Here is a 23,087-nt window from a genome sequence, read left to right as displayed (position 1 = left end):
AACTTAAACAATAATAATAATACACAAATAATGTCATTTGTTATTACAATTTATATGTATAATATAATATTTGTAAAATTCAGATGGAAAAATTCTTACTTTTATTAAAATACTAATAATAAATTATCAAAAAAATTAATGATATCATTGTTATTTTATAAAATAATTGATTGTGATATGATAAATTGGTAACATATTTTACAGTCTTCTCTTTGACAAAATGGTAACATCGAGATATTAAACATACAAAATAAACGTGTAAAAATTTTTATGTTGTATTAATAGTATAACAAAGAGATAATAGCACGCTCTACGGGTATTTATAAATCTAAAAAACTTCCTTTCGAAAATCAAATCCAAATTGATCACATTTAACTCTTAGAAGTCTACCGAGTTGTGGCGGGCCGCAATAAAATACTGTGATTTTTCCTTTCTTTTGGTCTAATAATTGCTTGAACACTTTATCCCAGTTTGGCCTTCCTGCATTTGTTCTGGTTTTCAAGCCTGTTATGAAATCTCGTTTTTCCTAAAAGTGATTAATATGTTGTATTCATTTCATATTTATAGCTGTTTATTATTTATATCATTTAATTGAATAACATAATTATAATAATAAATTATCATATCAATTTTTACCTTTTCGTGTAACAAATCCAAAGCTAATTGAAGTCCAACGGCTTTCATATCGGTTTTTTGCAAAGCAGACGTTATATACATGTGCATCTCTAGGAACCTCTCCATAGCTCCACCGAGTTCAGCTTGTTCGATTTCTAGTTGTGACAGTAAATTCACAAACCACTCGAAAGATCTTTGATCACGATTAATCCAAAAGAAATCAACCTATAAAGAATAGATAAATAATACAATTGACTACCAAACATAATACTATGCATAATAATCTAGATCTATCGCGTCGTGTTTCTTACTTTTCTGAGATGCATCACTGTCGGTGGTATTTCACTCGCCCAAGTATATTTACATTTTGGACAGGTGTGTCGGGCTTTCCAGTATCGGTGCATGATTGATTGCAATATGGAAGCAAACGGTGTGACTCCGATACCCGTGGCTATCATCACGGCGTGCTGAGCTCGGAATATGTGACTAGAAGGTGCACCGTACGGTCCAACCAGATAAATCTAACGATAAAAAAAAGAAGAAGTCATTCGGTATACTATGAGAGTCAGTGTTCACTTTATATTACTCACCTCCAGTGGTTTGCCTACAGGATAATTTATGGGTGATTGACTACTGTTGTCTTCTTTAGATCTTTCTTTTGACTTGTTTTCATTGGTAACAAACTCCATACTGCCCATATTGGACGACTGAAACAGAATAAATAAAGTTTCAAACGATGTTAATCGGACATACCCAAAAATAGTAATACTGTTTACCGTTTCTATTGTGATACTATATGACGAAACTTTGGTTTCGCAATTTTCTAAGCTTGGCGTTTTGAATGCTATGATGGTCGGCTTATGTCTCATGTAACGAAAACTTTGGGCTAATGACTTATTTTGGGGGCTTAAATATGCTAAACCTAAAGATTGAAGTCTTGCTCTTTTCATTTGACATTCGTCAAAACTTTTTTCAGATTCAGATCGCATGTAAGTTCGCAAGCTAAAAACGAACATTTATAAATTTTAATTTTAATTTGATTATATAAATTTATGTCGTTGATAAAATACAAAATATTTAATACATACGCTAATAGACGTTCTCTCTTTTTAATACGATTGTCCATATCAGGCATAGACAAAGATTTCGACAGTGGGGCCTTGTTAATCAAAACAAGTTTGTGGAGATTGGTATTTGGTGCCTTTTTCACTGATTTTCTCATTTCTAATAATTAATACATGATAATATTTAACGATTATTTCGTATTCACATAATTTTGTACTAGTTAATTACGTAAATTTATAAACATATTACAATTAAAATATTTACTATTACCCATTGAAGTTTTTGAATTACCAGAAGTGCCGTCGTTCTCAGAACCTCTAATTTGAAAGTCTTCCGGTAAACTACTAAAACTCTGATTAGTATAACTATAATCGCCACCTTTTTTGAATTTTCCTTTGGTGGAATCCTCCACAGTTCTTCCTGAAAATGTTCTCTGGAGAGACCTATAATATTTAAATATGTTATATCATAATAATTCATTTATGTATATAACTTGTGGTTTAAAACAGCTTTAAACCTACGATTGTAGCTTTTTTATTTTTGAAGATTCTATAGTATCTACAGAAGAAGTTTTACTGTTAACAGAATCAGGCAGTTCTTCGTTAAGCAAATGCAACTTTTGCTGTTCTTCTTCAAAATATGAATACAATCGATTTGTCCATTCTCCAACTCCGCGGATATGTAACCACATATAATCTAAGTATAAATAATTGTTTACTTTAATACTTTCCATATGCAGTCTAGCAAAATAAATTTGTATACACATTTATACCTTCTTGTTCCGGAGCACTACTGATAGTAAATGGATGCCATTCATACTTGGCTATGGCCGGTATATTTACAAAAACGTAGTCACCAGGATGGAAATCGAAATGTGGAGGTCTTTTAATTACCAAATGTGTGACTTTAGATGGTAAAAGTAAACCAGAACTAATATAAGTTTTTCCATGTTCGGAACGCATCAACGAGAAACGGTAAAAACGTTCACATAAATATAATAATCCGGGAATGATCAACCATTTCCAAAAGTTTGGACAGTGAAAAATTAAGAGTAAGTAAAAAGGCACGTATAGTAAATGAGTCCAATAAAATATCTAAAAAAACAACGATATATTTAATAGAAAAAATATAAATTGAAAAATAATCCATCTTCCTGTTTGGACTTCTAACCTCAAAGCATCCTCCTCGACGAACGAATGGCTGTGAACAAATGAACATCACGAATAGAATAATGATTAGTAAAACACCCGTGGGATTAGCATATCCTGATATGAGTCCGAAAATTTCCGGGTCGGTGGTAAATAGCCATTCGGACACTGTGAATCCTTCATAGTTTAAATTTGGATCATATATTATGACGGTACCTATAGTAAATATGAAAAATGAAACCGTTATCAAAGGGCATAGAAAAATGTCATAAACAGTGTAAAATGAACTTACTGAAATTTAGTAAATGCATAAATGTATGGAGGATACTATAACCAAATATGAAAAACCCTGTAATTTTATGAAAATATATATGTTGGTCCAAAGGCAAAAATAATGAGAGTCCGCGGGTTCTGAGGAACGTAATACAATGCCTTAACATAAGAACCAACACAAAAGTACAATTGAAGTTTAAACACTGGCCTGCAAATCAAAATAAAATAACAAAATAGAAAGCTGATACATATTTATATCTACATTATAAATATATAACAAAAATGTATATACTTATGTAATAAGTATAATCATGTATCATGTATAATAAATAGATGAAAATATAATATTGTCATTGTATTTCACAGTAACATCGAAATGTATATTAAGTTATTTAACATGTCTGATTTAGAAATGAAAATACTTTTGTCTCATTTTTTTAAAATTTATTACATATCACCATTTGGGTATTTTAAACAAGCGCCTAACTTAGTTTGACCGTTTAAAAAAATTAAATAAGTATTTGATACTAACCTAACCGTTTTTATGGAGTTGAATTTAAGTAATTTTCTTAGTGCGTATAAGTTACGAAAAGTAAGTTGGTAACTATTATTGTGTCATGTGTGTGCGATTGTAGTGTAAAAAAACTAACAGAACTGCAGAACGCTTCTGCATGTGCACGCATATGTCAACAGCCCAGTGTACAAATATTAATTATGATTTTAATTCTTTTCTTGTAGTTTTTTTGTTTTTTAAACATATTATTATTAAAATTATTTAGAAGTTATTTTCTATAATTATATTGACTAACCTATTCACCCGATATAGTTTCTATATCGTTCTATTTCTATTTTAATTTTAGTTTCTATTTCTATATAGTTAAATTCGACACAAAGTAAATTTGAAAACCAATTATTTACATTTTTTTGATTACTTTTTTATCTTAATATTAACCAAAATGTTCAAATTTTTAATATTTAATGTTTGAAAATTTAATACCAAAAGGTGTAATATTTCAATTTAAAAGAAGTTGAAAAGTGATTTGAAAGTTAACTTCATGACGCATTCAAAATTTCAAATATGTTTTCAAAAGTTCTATCTAATTACTAAGATAGTTAATACAATTGTCATAAGATATATTTAAAATACAGCCAAACCGGCATGTGTAGTCTCCGACTTACAAACGTAAAGCATAGCAAATTTTTCGTTCATAATAATCCATTTTACTGTTTATTTTTTAAATTAGAGTTAGTTGATTTATTGTAACATTTAGGAAAAGATTATTAGTCAGAACATCGTTAAAAATTTGATTGATATTTTATAAAGCAATTTATAGTTATTTAAAAACTGTAAGTTTTTGAAAATTTTAAAATGATCATTACAGATTTCAAAATTAAAATATAAATTAAAATCTCCTTGCTTTAATAATAATTTTATCTACAATTTTTATAATAAGTTGATAATTTACTCTAATAAAAAGAAAAAAGAACAAAGTGAAAACGTGACTATTTTGAATGTGAAATTTAATACGTTATTACGTTGTACGTTTGTATGAAGGAGACTACACATGCGGTGTAGCGTCATCTTAATATTAATTTTCTACTATTCATGCCTGTTGTCATTAATTTTATGCATTGACTTACATATTTCATTCACAAATTCTGCAGGTCCTTAACATAACTAAAATGTATACTGTATATAATAATAGTGTAATAAAAAACGTGTCACCGAGCAGGATGTGGATATTAAATTATAATAACAGGATTAAGTTTAATATTATAATAGTAAATATTATGTAGATTGACTTACCACAGGCTCTAGCGAGAATTGTATAGATATTGGAATTACGATATTGATAGATCCTAGTCCCGAACAGTAATATATTGACTACTACGTACACAGCCAAAAACATCAAATAAACGTAATTGTTGCGCATATACGGCAACGTTAGCTGATACGGACGCAACGCAGTGATTTTTCCTCTGACTGAAGCTGGTGGCTGCTTTGGCTTAGGCGGTACTAGCCAGCGGTCTATGCTGAAAAATAGAAATGTGTTTTTATGAATGAGTGTTTCAAATGTTTGGAACGTTAATGATTATTAAACAAAAAAAAAAAAAAACAATGAATAATATAGTGTTTTTAGTTCAATGTCCTCAATTAAATCTGTAATCAATATAAATTTTAAGATATTATTTTAAAATTATTTATTTTTTATTTATAATGATTATTTTTAACTATTTTATTGATAATGCAATTCTCGCCATTTGCATACCTTTTTTATTGATTGAGATAATCAGTTAAAATATGTCAAATCAACCAACTGTCTCCATCTTATGATTAAAATAGGAAGAACAGAGAGTACTCTATAATTAAATAATACATATGCATTCAGTATGCATAAAAACTGACACTACATTAATAATTTGAAAATTGTACATCCGCATGAATAATTTTTCAATCAAAAAAATAGTGGACAAGCTCAATTATTTTATAATTATTTTATTCAAAGTTTTTAAATCTATATTAGTTTTTAGTATAGAAAGTCAGTGGTATTATTTTATAAAAAGTTTTTTTTTTTTTTTATCAGAAGAAATTCCAAGTTTTTATTTTTATATTATAATATTATAATAGCTATTGAAAATGAAAAAAAAAAATACTGAAATTTCTGAAACAAAATTTTTTCTCAATATTTTTTAATAATCAGTAATCATATAACCTTAATTTTAAGTTTGAGCCATGTATAAATGAATTACAAAAAACTATAATTTTACTGTAATATTTTACATCATAATATTATAGGTTGGTATTTCAATTAATGTATAAAATACAGAAACAACGTCCTCGAGGTAAAAAAATAATAAAATATTAACAACTGATATAAATATTTAATGGATTAAAAAGCTTAAAAATATTTATGTTTTTAACAAAGTAATTTTCCTCTAGAAATGGAACAAAATGTGATTTTTAGTTTTGATGATAAAGTAAAATAAACACTTAATTTAATTATTTAAATTAACTTTTATATTCTTTAAAGAATAATTAATATATTTGATGAAGTTTATATATATGTATATATATATTTATTTTACACAAACGTTGTATAGACAAAAATAATATTTGTTTATTTATTCATCGTTCACAAAAATAATCGACCTGGACATAATATGTGTGAACTATAAAACAAAAATTTTATATTTTAATATAGGTATACCAGTCAGACTGATATATAGATTGAAATATGAATTCAATCAGACACCTACTGTATAGTTATCGTATAGATTAATGTACGTTTCAATAAAAAATCAATTTTTATTTATACGGGTGATCCTGATTCAAAGAAACGTGTGGGTATTATTATACGTAAGTAATACTACAAAACACAAATGACGCAGTATATTACCTTATCGACAGATTCTCCAATAATCCGTTGTGTTTTTGTAATTGATTTTTGAGAGCTTCGTACGTAATAGCACCCCTGGACTCGCTGTCGGCGTCTTCGAACAACGCCATCGTTAAGTCTTCTACTTGATCTTCCGAAAACTGCATTCCATTTTCTTCCATACATGCACGCATAACGTGCTGTAATTCCCGGTGCTGTATAAGACCATCGCCTAAACAACAAATATTATCGAATTATATTATTTTTTTTTTATCACTCTTGATTCTGAAGATGAATTTCAATCGTTCCAAAGCATTATATTTATCTTACTTCTCAATATTATTATTATTTATTTATTTATTTATTATTATTTTTTTTTTTTTTTTTTTGATTAATTATAAAGGGAAATTCTATTTTTTTTTTGGTTTATTTCTAATTATATACAATTATTTTTCATATTAAAATAATCGGTTATTTAATATTGTCTAAGTATTGAATTTATAAATTTATTTTAAGCAAATAAAAAAAAAGTACGTTAAATATCATAATGTATAAATTCTAATGTTTTAATTCTTATGAGTCATAAGATAAAAAAATATTATTTTATAACCATTTTAATCCATTAGTATAGTGTAAATATAACAAAATATACACTATAGTATAATATTATAATTAATATAATAATAATACGTAGAATACAACGTAATAAACTAATAAACATACCGTCCAAGTCGTACACTTTAAACAGAAATCGAATTTTGTCATCTGGCGTTTGTCCTGCAAATTGGTGCATTGCATCAAGGAACTCGTGTAACGATATTGACCCAGAATTATCTTTATCAAATATTTGAAATACACGTTCAGTAAAGAATGGCTAAAAAATTTTTCAAATAAATAATTAAACACGCCAATCACAACAAATATTGTTTTGACTTACATAAACGTATTTTAAAATACATATTATTTGTAGAAATATAATAAAAAGATTAAAATTACAATTTTACACGTTAAGTGCATAGTTTAATAATTGCATATTTTATTTGTGAATTATAATTTGATAGGTATTAGCGTATAACTTAAGTTTTTATTAGCTTATAATGTTCGAACTATCATGCATAGTTTATACAAATCAATTTTCACACGTTAGTAAAATTATATTCAGTGGTGTATTTATACTTGCTTCACTTCAAGGCGTTTACAAAAAGGCTGATCTGAATTAAAATAATAACAACAAAACTATTGTCATTCTAATCAGAGGTGAAATATAGCATAGTAAAAGATAGTAAAGATTATAAATAGTAGGTAATAGTATTTACCATTGGTAATCAGACAAATATTTTGATCTTAAAGTCTAAGACGGTTAAATATTGACGCCTCTCAACATTTACTGCTGTAGGCCAGTTAGTTTATAACACTTATATCTATAAATATAAATATTATGAAATACGCCCATGATTATATGTTTACTTAATATTTGTGTATAGAATAAAATTAGATGTACCTGTTTTACATCGCTATAGATATTGAATGAATAGAAAACCTTATACTTAATAGTAGATATACAGTTGTAGTATCGATAACTCAAATAATAATAATAATAAATCAAGTGCAACTCAAAAATAATATAATATATAGATACTTTTGGTTTATTTGAAGGTTTTTATCACCTAAAGTTTTCATTTACTAAGATAATAAAATCTTTTACAATATGATCTATTATTACCAATTTCGTAAAAATAATATAGTCGAAATATTAGTGAACTTACGTTCTTAGTGATTAAAATTTTATTGAAATCATCCCGTTTGATTTCCATTTCATCCCCAACAGTTTGTCTAAATAACTGTTCGAGCCACATCAAGTTCTCACTGTCAAATCCCGATTTCACTCTAAAAAGTTATAAATTAGTGGTTAATTGAGTTTATTTTCTGAACATAATATCAAAAAAAAATAAACGTATACATATATATTTAAAATTATTAACAAAAATAAAAATGTTCAAAATAATATTATGAACTCGAATTTTTATTTTATTTTTATGCTTATTTTACCATTGACTTGTATTATTATAATAATTGTTACCTCGAAGAGTATGTAATCGTAGTTATTAAATCCATTGCTTGTGATGGCGTGATGATTCCGTCAGAATCCTTGTCAATAAGTCGAAATACTTTTTCAACGATCTAATTAAAAAAGAAACATAATAACAATTATCTAATAAATAAATATTTGCACTACTAATGGATGCATTTTTTTTTTATATAAGTGACGAATTAACGTAATAAAGGTTTACTACAATTAATAGGATAGTCATAACTCATAATTCATAATAATCATTTCGCATAGGTACGAATTGTGTACATTTCACTCTTCAAACTGTTAGTCTGTACTACATTAACACAGTTACGATATGATTATAGCTATTAATAATAATAGTAATAATAGTAATAATAATAACAATAATGTTGAACAGTCGCGTTAATATTTAAAAATAAATTCGTATAATGGATAATTCCAGTGATCAATGTACACTAGTCAACATGTAAATAGAACTTTTTGCAAGATCATTAAATAATATATGCTAATAGTACTATTATTATTATTTTATCAAATTTCATTGGCTGTAAAATGTATTTTTGACATTCATTTGTTGCATTTAATATTAGTAGACACACAGTAGACACAAAGAAAATATAGTTTCCGGGCCATAAAAAAATCACCGAGTAGATATACGAATTTAAACAGTTTCATAATATGTTTAAAAGAAAGTCTCAGATAATTTTTCCAAACTAAATTATGTTCTCTCTTTAGTTTTGTACAAATTTTATAGTTTATTTTCAGTGTTCTAATATTATTATTATGTATAATTTACATTTTATGACTTATAATACTCACACAGCTTGTATGTGATAAAAATATACATTTATCATAATAAATCATAATTCATAAGAATTTAATATCAATAAAATTAATGATTTAAATAAAATATTTGTAAAATACTGTTATGACGAAAGTTTTTATAAATACACAACTTATGAAGCTTATAAAGTATACAATAATTCATAATTTTATAATTATTATAATATGTTTGTATACCAAATCGTAATATTTTAGGTGGAATTCAAAAAAAAAAATAAAATATCTATATTGACAGTGTATATTTAAGTTAATATGTGGAAAAGTAGAGAAGTACCTACGAATTTTTAAATTCAATAGAAGATATTATTCTCTACAACTTCAAATAATCCAAAATTTAACTTACATTTTTTTAGACAATTTAAGCAACTTAAATCTATAATGACTAGAATTTTTGTTCAACTAACACGAAAAAACGTATTTTGACAGACGACTATATTATAAGATAGGTAGTTTATACCTATGATGATGTTGTCATCATTAGCTGCTTGTTGCTCATCGAACGCTTAACGACGTATACAATTCTTTTTAAATATAGTAATATAGTATTTATCTACCAATTACGTTATTTTTACCGTTTTACTGCCAGAAGGAACGAATCATTATGGTCGGAAACGAATCCGGTTGGCGGCGATTAAAGTAAAATATTTAAATAACGTATAGGAAGTTGTATATTTTTACGTCTCAGATGCGTCTTATGTAGTCGTAAATTAAAACTTTATGTTGTTGCAGTTTATTTTAGTTACACAAAAATGATTAATATCATATTATACTTCCTTATCACGTATAAATTATACTTTTTTTGCCTGGTTCCTAGTCGCTCAATTGTACCACAATTGAAATGATGCATATAAAATGTATAATGTATTATACGTATAGTTACAATGCAACAAACGGATATGGTTTGATTTATATAGGTATATCGAACGCTTTGAGAACTCAACAAAAATGCGTTCACACGGATATCGCGATCGTAAACCCCAGAAAAGTATACCTGAATGAATTTGAAAGTTAATACACCAACCATCTGATGTAAAAACAAAATATTTTCAAGGACATCATTAAGGAGTTTAATATTTTTTGGGATTAAAAATTACGAGTTTTTTTTTAGGCGATAGATTTTTAAATTTTAAAAATAATACTTTTATAATACATTAAATGGATTTTTGAATGAAAGAGAAAATAATACTTAATATAAAACTATAAACGTATTATTGCATGGCATGGTTAATATTCGGTTTAATGTAATAAATTTCAATAAAAAACTTTTTTTTTTTTTTTGAAAGTATTTTGGTTTTACAATCACTTTCTAATAATATTTTTCATCGATCCATGTGAAATACTTATATTACTGTACCTACACATTGAATATATACCATGTGTCCGATGTGTGAAATACAAAAATAACAATTCATGACAGAATGACATTTTGTCTTTGAAAATTGGCAATACATGCAAAATAAAAAAAACAAAGTTTACGTATTTTCAAAGTAACAAAAAAGTATTTTGATAGTCTCAATTATTTTACCCATTGAACTGTCCTATAATTATGTGTATATTTAATATTTATTTTACGTACAATATCGCTATTATATGGGTGGACATGAAAATATTTTTACATAGAATTATGATTATCATTGATGACAACGGGTAAATGAAAAAATAAAAATAAATAATATCGTCGTCTCGCATTGGTACCTAATAGTAATAACTACTTCTAGATAAATACGCACAGCACATTATAGTATAGTAAGCTCATGTAGTTCCAAACATTTAAACACTAATTAGAAATTTTGTCACGAGTATTTAAAAGAATCGTTCTAGCCTTAAAAACGAACCGTATATTTTTTACGACCATGTCTAATGTTCGAATGATTTAATCATCGATTACCGGCGAAATATTATACGAGGTAAGGCCAAACAACAATTGATATTTGCATATTATTGTGCACAAATTATAAAATACGTAGTACTGCAGCGGCAGTATTAATGTATTATTATTATTTTTATTGCATTGCCTACATCATAATAGGTACAAACTACTTGTAGTGTCGAACAATGAATTAAATGAGTTATTGCGAGATAAATAAAAATGTTACGCGCGCTCCGACTTGAGAATATGAGTATGTTTACGGCAAATCGTGTATTTTGTAATGAAAGTCGTTCACAAACGAAAAACATGGTAACAAAAAATATAAATTATAACGTCTCGGTCATAAGTATAATAATCACGAAATATACGCGATATACCATGTTATTACGATCCGCATAGACGCGCAGCTAGAGTTTTATTACCAAGGGTGCTGAAATTTTACTTATAATATTACAGTCGTAAACACACCCGCGGCGGCTACCAAACGCCTTCTTAACACCTACCTACCTACATATTTAATACATCAGTTTTTAACTAGTATGATGCATACTGATTGAATAACGCAACACGACCGTTTTTAAAATACGGTACCGATTTTGTATTTTTTTATGGTTCAAGTCTAACAATATTATTTTACACGAACTAGACAGATTATGTCATTCACGGATAAACTTATTACACTACTTCTATCTACGTAGAAATGTTTTTGGGAAAGCACTATACAACACTATACCACGTATAAGTACAGCTGTATAAAGATAATTTTATTATTTTTTCTGGTTGTCGGTTTATGGTTTCAGGTTCGCTGTTTGATGTCGTCGTACATCGTCGTTCTAGTAAGTAGAATTATGTAGTACAAGGCTAGAAATCAAGGGATACTTTAAAAAAAAAATAAATACTTTTTACCCCGTGCAATTAAATTAATTTTGTTTTTTTTTTTAAATGATTATTTTTATAATAACGATCCAATTTGTATATTATTTATTATGTTAAAGTATGTATTTTAATTACTATAAACTGTACATTTTTGAAGTATTAAATGCACGATTTTTGGATTTAAACGGGAATAAAAATAACGTAGCTATTTAAACATACATTGAAAAATACATTGGTGCCGTGATCTTTTACAAATTAACATATCAAAATAGAACCTAAAGAAATTTTTAACTTTTGTTTGTAAGATTTTATTATTGGATAGCTTTTACATTCCGCCCGTCATTTTTTTCTGTCAGTTAGTAGGTTCTGTTATACTTATGTATTATTTTTACTAAAAATTTAGAATACATCCGTTTTTGTGAATAATATAATATAATATTGCCTATAGGTAATTTTTTATCAAATTTTCTTGTTTCACTCTGCCATATAAATATTGTAAATATTTAGTTATAAATGTAACTAATTAGTGAATTTCTATTTAACTTGTAAAAGTTATAAATTTAATAAAAAAATAACTTAATGATTAAAAAAAAAAAAAAAATCAATTGACTTGTTAATACTGTTAATAGCGTCTATAATAAAACTACACGACGTTCATACGTTAAACTAAAAATCGTCGATGCAGGGTATGTTGTTAACGTTTTCAACGGTGACAGTCGTCGGGCGACTTGAGCCAATACGTTACAGAGGTAACGAAAACAGTAGCGTGCTGTATAACATGTCGACAACAGTCGGCGACATCATCTCATCGCTCGAGAACAGTTGGTCGTCGCTGGGTAAAGGGGTAATGGTAGTGGCGATTCACTGGTCGAGAGGCGGCGAAGGCAACGGAATTGGACCTAACGGAAGTGTTGGTGGTGGCAACGGAAGTGGCGGTGGCGTCGACGACGACGTACCATACGGGTTCTTGCGGAATCTGCAATCTCGCTACGAGCAACCCGTGTACGCTGCTGATCTGGACCATCTGTTGTCCGACGGCCATTCACAGGACATAGATGGCGGAGATGACGCGCTACCCAAACCCTGTCGACGTCCCGTCAACCACGGCCTCAGGTCCTTGTATCCGCTTCGGTCCCGGTATGTGGTCCTGTTTCGGGGTCTCGTACCATCAGATTTGGACCACGATCCGTTCGTCGAACTAGCGCATCTCAATTACACGTTTTGGGATGTGGATGTGTACTACTTCATCGTAGCCGTCAACGGTTTCGATCCTGTCATCCGACGGATGGTGTACGGCGTGTGGCGTGATCTCTCCATATACAAGTAGGTATACAATTGCGATCCGACCGATATATTATTACGATGTGAGTATATTATTAATCGAACAATTTTTTTTCTACTACGAGAAAACGTCCATATTGATATAATCAAAATATTGATATTTTGAAGTATAGAAAAAAAAAAATCAACTTTTATTTAAAAATGAATATTCCTAATTTAATGATTTGTACGATGGACTAGAAAAACAAAATATTTCTGAAAAAATAGGAGACGCAGGTGTATAATTATTGTCGACTTATATTTTTAATTTTTACGTAATATCGATTTTCATCATGTTCAAAAGTTTGTACTCCGTAAAATATAGATTTTATATAAATCATCATTCATCAAGTAAGATATATTAAGTAATTATACCATTATTTATCTATTTATACATAACTATTTTACCTACAACTATTATATTTTTACTTTAATGGATAAATTAAAGAGTTATTAATTTAATAAGTAATTTATTCAGTTAGCATACGATATTCATTATTATTAGGTTTTAGAATCGATATTTAAGTATAGTATTTAAATTGCATGTATATGCCGGGGTAATTTTGTACATTCTGTTTGACAAGTCTGTTCGGTCAGTACAATAGCAACTTGTGTTATTTTACGATGTAGTTTTAAGCCTTAGGCGCAAGTTAACCTAAGTTGGATTTAAGCGTATACACACTGTTTAGATGACATTTTTATAGTCCTGTATATATAAGCGAGTATCTAACTAAAATTGGTTTAACTCGCTTAATAATGCAAGGGTGGTGGTTTGCGACTATTTTATTATTCGTTAAAAAATAAAAAACGTGATAGTTATTTAATAGCCGCAGTTACATATCGTCGTATAATAACGTTCAAACGAACTGATTGTTATTTGACCGTTGACATGCAGAAGTATTAGATTTATCGTAAATGTATCTATTGCATAATATTACTGTGATACCTACTGAACGATTACCCGGGGTAGGTGGACGCGTCTTATATCAGTCTCGTCGACGACTTAATTGATGAGTTCATGGGAGGTTTGTCGAAACGCCATAATATACCTACCGCCCGACGACCAGCGGTGGGCCGATGCGCCCGTATATAATAATATAATACTATAGGCACGCGGGAAATTAATGACGTGAACGTATTATTATTATTATTATTATTATTATTATTAATATTACTGTATCATAATATTGTATAGTAGATATATTAATATTATGTATAGTAAAAGAGAAAACCGGAATATTAAATTATCGTCGTTTCGGAACCGGCGCAACTATGATAGGTAAGTAATACACAACGTAACGACAAAGCAAATGCATACACGTGCACGTATAATTTAGAAGCGCGGCAAGAGTAAATGAGCTGCGCGATGGGTACCTTGGTAGGTAGATGGGTTAGGTATATACGAATATACGTATGTAGGTATTATTATACTTCTTTACCCATCCGGTGAAAACGCGACAGAACGTCGTTTTACAGCCGATACACTATAAATTAAATTCCTTAACGATGTGGTAAGCGTAAGACGCTCTCGTGGTATATTATGTGCATGGCATCAGTTCGTGAGTAATGTGTTCCGCAACATACACGTAGGATGTCTATGTGCTATTTTTTTTCGTTTTAGCAGTTTATCTGTTGTACAACTTATGTACACGCTGAATAAAAATATATATCATATTTTTTAACATGCAGTGTGGGATATTATGTGAGAAAAATTTATAATAATTCGTCGACAATGCATTAAACGTCCGAAAAACGGGTTGTTTGTGCCGTGTCATTGAAATCGTTTTTGGTTTTTTGTGACTTATGACAAATTATAATCATTTGAGTCGATTATATTTGAAAATGATAGAGAGGTTGAATGGTTGTCAGATGTCAGAGTACTACACTACTACCGAGTATACGATTAATAATAAATTCATAAGAAATAATCCAATAAGGGCATTGTATAATGGCAATTTTACAAAGAGTAGTTAAAAAAAAAAGACAACTGTAATATTATTAATTATAATATTTATTTATTTTTCTATGTATCTTCTCGTAAAATCGATTGAAAACTATACAATATATTATAATATTTTATTAAAGTAAACTCAGTTGATTTTTCTATATTTGTAACATTTTTATGGTTCTTCGATTTTTTTTTTTTTTTTATGTTCTTGTTAGTATACATTTTAAGCAATTAAGATTGCAATTTTTAGATGATAAAAAAAAAAAATAAATAATAAAACTGTAGAGCCATTAACACGGGAAATGACGACTACTCTGTGTCTCTGCAATACTATTGAAATATTGTAGATTCCTAAAATATTTAAATACAAGTTTTAGTTCTCGTCGGTTATGCAATTTAAATCCTTGCTTGATTTATTAAACACTTTCTGTCAACAAACGTAATATCAAAACGCAGTGGTTACAATATATACGTATATAAAATACGTATACTCAAATGCAAAAATTCAAGATTTATGATCTTTATTTATTACCTGGCTGCATAGGCCTACAACGAAATAATGATACGTATATTATGCAACCTATGCGTCGTAAAATATCACACTTTCAGTATTAAAAGAATAACAAACTTATATTTTTTTCTATACACGTCACCCCCCCAGGATAATCGTGGTGACGCGGACCGTGATCAAAATCCTAGATCCGTTTGCCAACAATGGTATCGACGGCCGGTTCGTGAACGTACCGCTGCGGTCACTGAGACGAATACCGAGCATACTGCATTCGCGGATCGGAAACATGCGGCGATTTCCGCTTCGGTTCAACGTCAACAATCGGATTCCGACGGTGATCGCGACAAGGGACGGCACATATGTCGGCCAGGACGGCACGTTCGCCACTGTGCTGGCCGCCAAAATGAACGCAACGCTGGTTTACATTTCCGAACCATCCACCAACGGTAAGATGTATTATGGGTACAAGTGGTCTGCCGGACGGGCGTACGGCACTTTTGCAGGGATAATTGGCGGCTGGGCCGACATTTCGGTCAATGGGCACTTTTTGAAAGACTACAACTGTTACTTGGCTGAACTAACCAGACACGTAAATGATAACGATTATTATTATTATTATTATCATAATACAGAGTGATTCACCATAAGCATGCTCACCCCCGTAATTTCTTTTAATAATGATTCTTTATTAATAAATGTATTCAAATTTTGATTTTTCGGAATTTTTAAATATACAAAAAACATTCGTTCTATGGCATCATGATGATAAGAGTGAAAAGCTCGCTTTTTAATGTAAAAAATTATTGGTGGATAATTTTTTTTTTTTTTTTTTTTTTAATATCGATTATGGTTACCTTATATTTTATAGTTCGAACATGAAGTTTTTTAGTTATCAAAATGTTTGTATTAAAAATGTATAGTATAATAATCCTTCAAAATTGTTTTACATGAATTAATAATAGATGCAATATTGGATATAATATTTACTATACCGCTTGACCGTTTTTATTAATTATAATTTATGTTGATCTGATTAATATTAATTAACAAAATTTTTGAATTATCATAGTCTCCATTATAATTAATCTTTATTAGTACACAAAGTCAAACAACACAAAAGGTATCTTTTAAATTTTAATATTTATAAATCATAATTTCTGAAAACATTATTTTCTAAGTAATTTACAGTAAAAGGTGGGGGGGGGGATTCTCGTTTAAAAAACAAAAGTTTGTATATTTAAATACATTTGAAAATTAAAAAAATAAAATTTTGATTATCTACATTATTAAAAAAAAAGGCAGTGAGCTACTTGCTTAATTTATTACTTCATGTATTTAATGTAAGTACCTACATAATATTAAGTATTTTCTTAAACAAAAAAAAAATAATAAGGTTATAATAATAATTTCGTAGGTCGATAGGTTGCCTGCGACTTTATATGAAAGACAATTATATATATATATATATATATATGTCATATCTTAGATGCATATATTTACTATTGCAACCGATGCTTGAGGGCGTCGTGTAGAAATTACTGAGAAACAGAAATCATAATTTATGACTCGCTAAAATGTCTAAAAACACGTTAATCTTTTTTTTTTTGATTTACAAGCACAACGAGTATGAACACTATATTATACATATTAATATTATAGTAATGTCTTATACAATTATTTGTCATTAGAATAATACGAAAACATTGACACGTATAGCGAGTAAAAACATATTATAATTTACTGCCACCAGTTGAATTTAATAATAACAATACTATATAGCGTGCATACTTTATATTGTAAATGCATACACAGACACGATATTATCAAGAAATTACAATTTATAGTAAAAATAATTGCCATGTAGATTCTCGGGAAACGAATTGTGTGTTTCTATATTATATTATGCAGTTGTTCACTTTATAAATTTTTGTATTGTAAGTATAACGAACGAAATACTATGTAATATCATTTATTTTGCATATATATATAAATCGATAATAATGTATAATCAATAGAATACGTATTGCGTGTAGTTTGAATACATATTGACAACACTATTGCCCATATTCGTAACAACGTTTAATGTAATAATATAATATTATCATGTGGTTCGCATTGTTGTGACTTTCTAATAATATTAAGAACATAGCATACATTACTACATTATGTTCATACATGATATGGATTTTTACCAACTCGACAGATAACGAGTGACAAGGTGTGTTTGCTGACGCCCAAAGCCGGCGTCATCCCACCGATGATGACCGTATTGATGAGTTTCCAAAGAGAAGTTTGGATGATGACTGCCATAACGTGCGTACTGGTTACCGTCATATACTTCGCGGCTGCGGCGTTGCACACGCACAGACCTGGACCCACGGGATGCGACTTGGGGTTGGAAATTTACAGAATGTTCATCGGGGCACCGACCAATCGAGCTTTCGCTAACTCTTGCCGCAGGATATTGACTTCGTTTTGTCTGTTTTTTACACTAGTCATTTTGAACGCATTCCAGGTAACGATTTTTTAAGGTCGCGGCTACAAATTTTACTTGCAGCACGCATAAGATTATTTCATAATTTCAACAATTTACAATGATTCCGAATAATTTTTGGCTTATACCCTCATACTCTGCAACGCGATTAATAGAGCCGATATTGATAAATGTTTATAGGGATCACTAGTAACGTTCTTGAGTACTCCAATGCACTATCCCGACGTCAATACGTTTACCGATCTGAAACAGTCGAATTTGCCGATTCGAACGTCAAGCATCAGTTTCAGGGAGATATTGACCGGAGACCCCAACTTGAAATCTCTAGCTTACCGAGTCGAGAAATGGGAAAAAGAAGAAGACATTCATAACTCGGATGGCAAGTTTGCAGGATTTGAGCGCGTTAATGTTTTTAATTTGGAGCATTTCAAAGACGTGTTATTCGTCGCCAACAGGAACAACACTCGTGTACTGCACACGATGAATGAGTGTCTGATATCGTACTTTATATCATACGTAGTTCATAGGTTATGATTACAATAAATACTCGAAACGACATTTTTCCCTTGAAACTTTATGAATGTCGTCAATGACAATTTGTTTTTTTTTTTTTAGGAATTCGCCGTATAAAAGAAGAATAAATATTTTGCTATCATGGATCGATCAGGCTGGACTAGTACTCAAGTGGAACAGTGACGTTTCCAAGTACATATTTAATAAATACAAGCCAATCAATCCCAAAGATTACGATACTTCGAAAGTTTTTTCTGTCAGAGATCTTGAAATAGCGTTCATTGTTTTATCATTCGGAATTATCTTGAGCACTACTGTATTTATCATTGAAATTATGATGATGGTGTATAAAGCACCGAAAACGCGCACACCACACCCTCGTCATCTCCCATTCTTACATTAATACGCTGCTATTAATCAACATTCAACATATTATTAACTAATACTTTCTACTAGAATAAATAATATAAAAAGTATTTATTTTTCCTTTAAATATTATATCGATATACAAGTTACGGCCTATAGAAGAGGCAATCTGTTTTCTAATACCCATGAAATATTTACATGCACATATTAAATGTATTCAATGTAGTATGTTGGACGTTGGTTCCTGTGAAATTATTTTTTTAGAACCTGTAACTAATTTTAAATAGGTTCGTGGATAAATTAATGGTATTAATTTTTAAAGTGTGAAAAACATACAAATGCCGTGTATATTTTATAATTATATCTAATACAATTCAGTAAAAGTGGTGTTATGTTGTACTTAAAAATGAACAGAATATTTTTCTATAAATGATTAATTGCGTGTAAAACAAAACGGCAAGAACGATTCAATACCAAACAAAAAATAGAAAATAAACTAATTTTATGAATACATTTTAAACAATTACTGTACAAATTTTGCCTTTCCTTTTTCATATAATCTGCTGGGCATATTTTTAATTGGTCAAGAAATATTGCCTGCAGCTCTCAAATAGTAGTTTGGTAAGAAATCAAGTGTTTAACGTGAATGGGTGCAAACAAAAATCTAAAAATAATTGCTTTTGTAGGTTATAGGAATGATGAAACATACTTATTTACATTATGATGTGATTTGTCAGTCTTATGACATTACATAATTGTCCCTACTATTAAATATAAAAACATAAAAATAGTTTCAAGTTCGAATATTAAGGGTCGTTTAGTGAGTAAAAGTTAGTGAGGTCAGTACCTATCGTGGTCAAAACAATGTCTTAAATTAATAATTTGGTATTAAACTTCACTCATTTATAAAAGTAAACTCAATACCATTGCTAATGATCAAATTCAAATATCTGATTTAAACAGTCATTTATCTATTTATTTTCGTATGGTTACATCAATAATTGATGTACAAATGTATACAATTATTTTGCTATTACGAAAACATAATTAGACGCCTGCATCGAAAATAACAAATATAAAATAAATGATTAAAGAGAGAACTACACTAACGCATAATTTAATAATCATTAATTACTCTCACTATATTAATTAATATAAGTAATATACGTACTTACGTATATTTTAATAATTCATTTTTGCTCTTTTATTATTTATTGTCATCTATCGTTTTAGCGGTAAAATTCATGAAATAACTATAATTGTCAATAAATAATAATTTTTTACAAAATATGTTAACTTTAGATCTATATAGGTTGGTATACTACTGTACCTACATCACATAATTATTATATTTCTATTATTTATTAACTATATAAGGTAATAAGGTGATATAATAGCTTTATCCGTTGAATATAATATAAAATTACTTTGATGTTTTGTTTCTCCAATTTTGTCTCATTAAGCCCTCCAGTAAAACGCCTTTCTACAATAAATTCTACGGTATATAATATTAAATTGGGTCTCGTTTTGTAATCCATTATTTTCATTTGATTCGCGTTTACAAGTGGTATGGCATAGGTAAACGCGCTCGTCTATAAAGATCATAAATAATCAAACTCGTTGGATTGTCGCAGTGAACATATATTATACTCTACTCACACATATATGTATGTCTACCTATAAATATATATATTCATGATATATCATATAAAAAAATCTTAACTCGTGGTAGTTACGTCTTTATCTTTGCCGGTCGATCGTTGCAATAAATTTCAGAGTCGGGCGCGAGCAGCACGCGACGCAGTTTCTCAAAAGCACACAAGCGTTTTCACGCGTACTGCGATAATAATAGTAATAGTTATTATATAGTAAACCAGACCATACTTACACAATGTACCTCATCAACAGACTATGCGTAGAACAATGCGAGCGTTGCACAAAAATGCTGCTACACCCAAAACGCAGTACGATTTAGTAAAAAGCGAATAAAATATTTAATACTATTATTATCACAATCAAATTCAAGATAGTTTGAATAAACTACTATTATTAACATTAAATGGGATTTAATTTTACAGAAACTATTATTTATCATTATTATTATTCTATTTCTTTGTATTATATGAATCCGTGTTTTTTTTTTATAACGTTACAATTTAAATAATCTGTTGTAAATAACATGCAGACATGTTTTTTTTGATGTGGCCGTAATGTTACACATATTATAATATACGAGTTCAAATTAAACGATTATATTTTTTATATAGTTCTTATTCAACAATAAGTAACGATCAGAAGAAAATGTTAAGTACATTTATATGTCTAATTTTATACATAATTATCCATAATGTGACTTAATCTTGTAAATATATAGCAAACATAAAATAATACTAGGTAATATTTTTATACAGTTTTTATTTTTATCGATAATTCTTAGTGAAGTTGTTGTGAGAGAAGGGGAGAGGAGATAATCATATTAAATACAAATTAATTATAGCAACACGAATACTTTATGATTTGTAGGATAATGATTTACATAAAACGATGATTTATTTAAATTAAAAATGTGTAAGCGATTTTAGTTATTTAAAAAAAAAAAAAATAATTTTATATCTTTGAAATATAAACATTTTGAATCTAATAAATAGTTTTGAATTAATAAAAATGTACCCGTGTCTTAAACAAGGGTTGTTTGATAGTTTAATACTTAATAACCAACAAGTTTTTATTAAATAACTACGTTTTGTACAGCAACTATATATTCATAAAAAAATAACTTAAATTGGTATAATAAATTATGACAAAACGTCAGTCAGTAAAAAAAAGTAATTTGCACTTAATATGAAATATGATTAAAAAAAACCTACAAGATTAAAAATAATAATTTTGCCTCCAGAATATTGATAGACGTTCATATAAATAAAAACGACTCGGATTTCGAACTTCGTGTTTGGCGTTTTATACCGTTAAGTATATTTATGACAATATTATTATTATAACTGAGAAACACGAACGATTAATGTCTGATCAATTTGCACTGGTATTATACACATAATATGGGCATTCTTGCTAACGATCTTAATAGGTAGGTAGGTATTTAAAATTTATTATGATCGTATCGTAAAATTCATAATACGATTATTTTATTTTATATATATATATTTATTTTTTTTCGTTAACTCGTTTAAAACATGTCGTAACACCACAAAACACATATTTATTTGACCCAATTGTTTTTTTATTTTAATTTTTAATTACTCGTAATAATAATATTCATGATTGAACACGCGTCGCATATGTACGTATGGTCATACGTGTGGTTGCACGCCCCGTACTGCAGTAGTTGTATGCGCATAACTTATTTGTAAGACCGAACATGTCCTGCAGAATGGGTGGGCCCTAATAACGAGAATAATAAAAAAATAAAAAAAACCCATCGGCCGTATAGCACCGGACAACTACGATACGATCGTGTACGACAATGTCGTTTTTCGTGCTCGACACCGCCGTTCTGACACACGACAATTATATATTGGCATGTGTCTGCAGTCACGGTCACTATCAATTTTCTTATCGAACAATATCTTATAAACATAATAATATAATACATATACATATTACGCATACAGTGTTGTACACGATACGCTGGAATATTACTTTATACATAAAAGTATTAAGTATATTATATATATATATATATATATATATAAGTAAATAACCTATCAATATCAGTCATAACAATAATACCTATAGTATAAAAATGCAAAAACAAAAAAAAAAACACTTTTACTTTT

At 28.8% G+C, this 23,087-nt stretch overlaps 1 protein-coding gene across 6 annotated transcripts in view; it reads right to left on the bottom strand.

The window, feature by feature from the left end:
* Positions 1 to 158: 158 nt before the first annotated feature.
* Positions 159 to 23,087, bottom strand: part of LOC112600080 (NADPH oxidase 5) — a 72,385-nt gene continuing 49,456 nt past the window's right edge. The window contains exons 5-20 of one of the 6 annotated variants that reach the window (XM_025347235.1): positions 8,559 to 8,659; positions 8,245 to 8,365; positions 7,202 to 7,352; positions 6,500 to 6,710; positions 4,909 to 5,135; positions 3,121 to 3,309; positions 2,851 to 3,044; positions 2,453 to 2,774; positions 2,202 to 2,376; positions 1,945 to 2,123; positions 1,704 to 1,839; positions 1,392 to 1,617; positions 1,206 to 1,322; positions 927 to 1,136; positions 637 to 840; positions 329 to 526 (exon numbers count right to left, since the gene is read on the bottom strand). In XM_025347235.1, coding sequence (XP_025203020.1) covers positions 329 to 526; positions 637 to 840; positions 927 to 1,136; positions 1,206 to 1,322; positions 1,392 to 1,617; positions 1,704 to 1,839; positions 1,945 to 2,123; positions 2,202 to 2,376; positions 2,453 to 2,774; positions 2,851 to 3,044; positions 3,121 to 3,309; positions 4,909 to 5,135; positions 6,500 to 6,710; positions 7,202 to 7,352; positions 8,245 to 8,365; positions 8,559 to 8,659 — 2,961 coding nt within the window. Of the gene's footprint in view, positions 527 to 636; positions 841 to 926; positions 1,137 to 1,205; positions 1,618 to 1,703; positions 1,840 to 1,944; positions 2,124 to 2,201; positions 2,377 to 2,452; positions 2,775 to 2,850; positions 3,045 to 3,120; positions 3,310 to 4,908; positions 5,136 to 6,499; positions 6,711 to 7,201; positions 7,353 to 8,244; positions 8,366 to 8,558; positions 8,660 to 23,087 lie in introns of all 6 variants that reach the window. The other 5 variants (XM_025347236.1, XM_025347232.1, XM_025347233.1 and 2 more) reach the window with 5 other exon arrangements.

This window comes from Melanaphis sacchari, unplaced genomic scaffold (assembly GCF_002803265.2).
Source record: "Melanaphis sacchari strain LSU unplaced genomic scaffold, SCAv2.0 Contig60_pilon_pilon, whole genome shotgun sequence".
In the NCBI taxonomy this organism is placed as follows: Eukaryota; Metazoa; Arthropoda; class Insecta; order Hemiptera; family Aphididae; genus Melanaphis; species Melanaphis sacchari.
The sequence above is the reverse complement of the archived record's forward strand: the minus strand, read 5'-3'. Positions and strand labels throughout refer to the sequence as shown.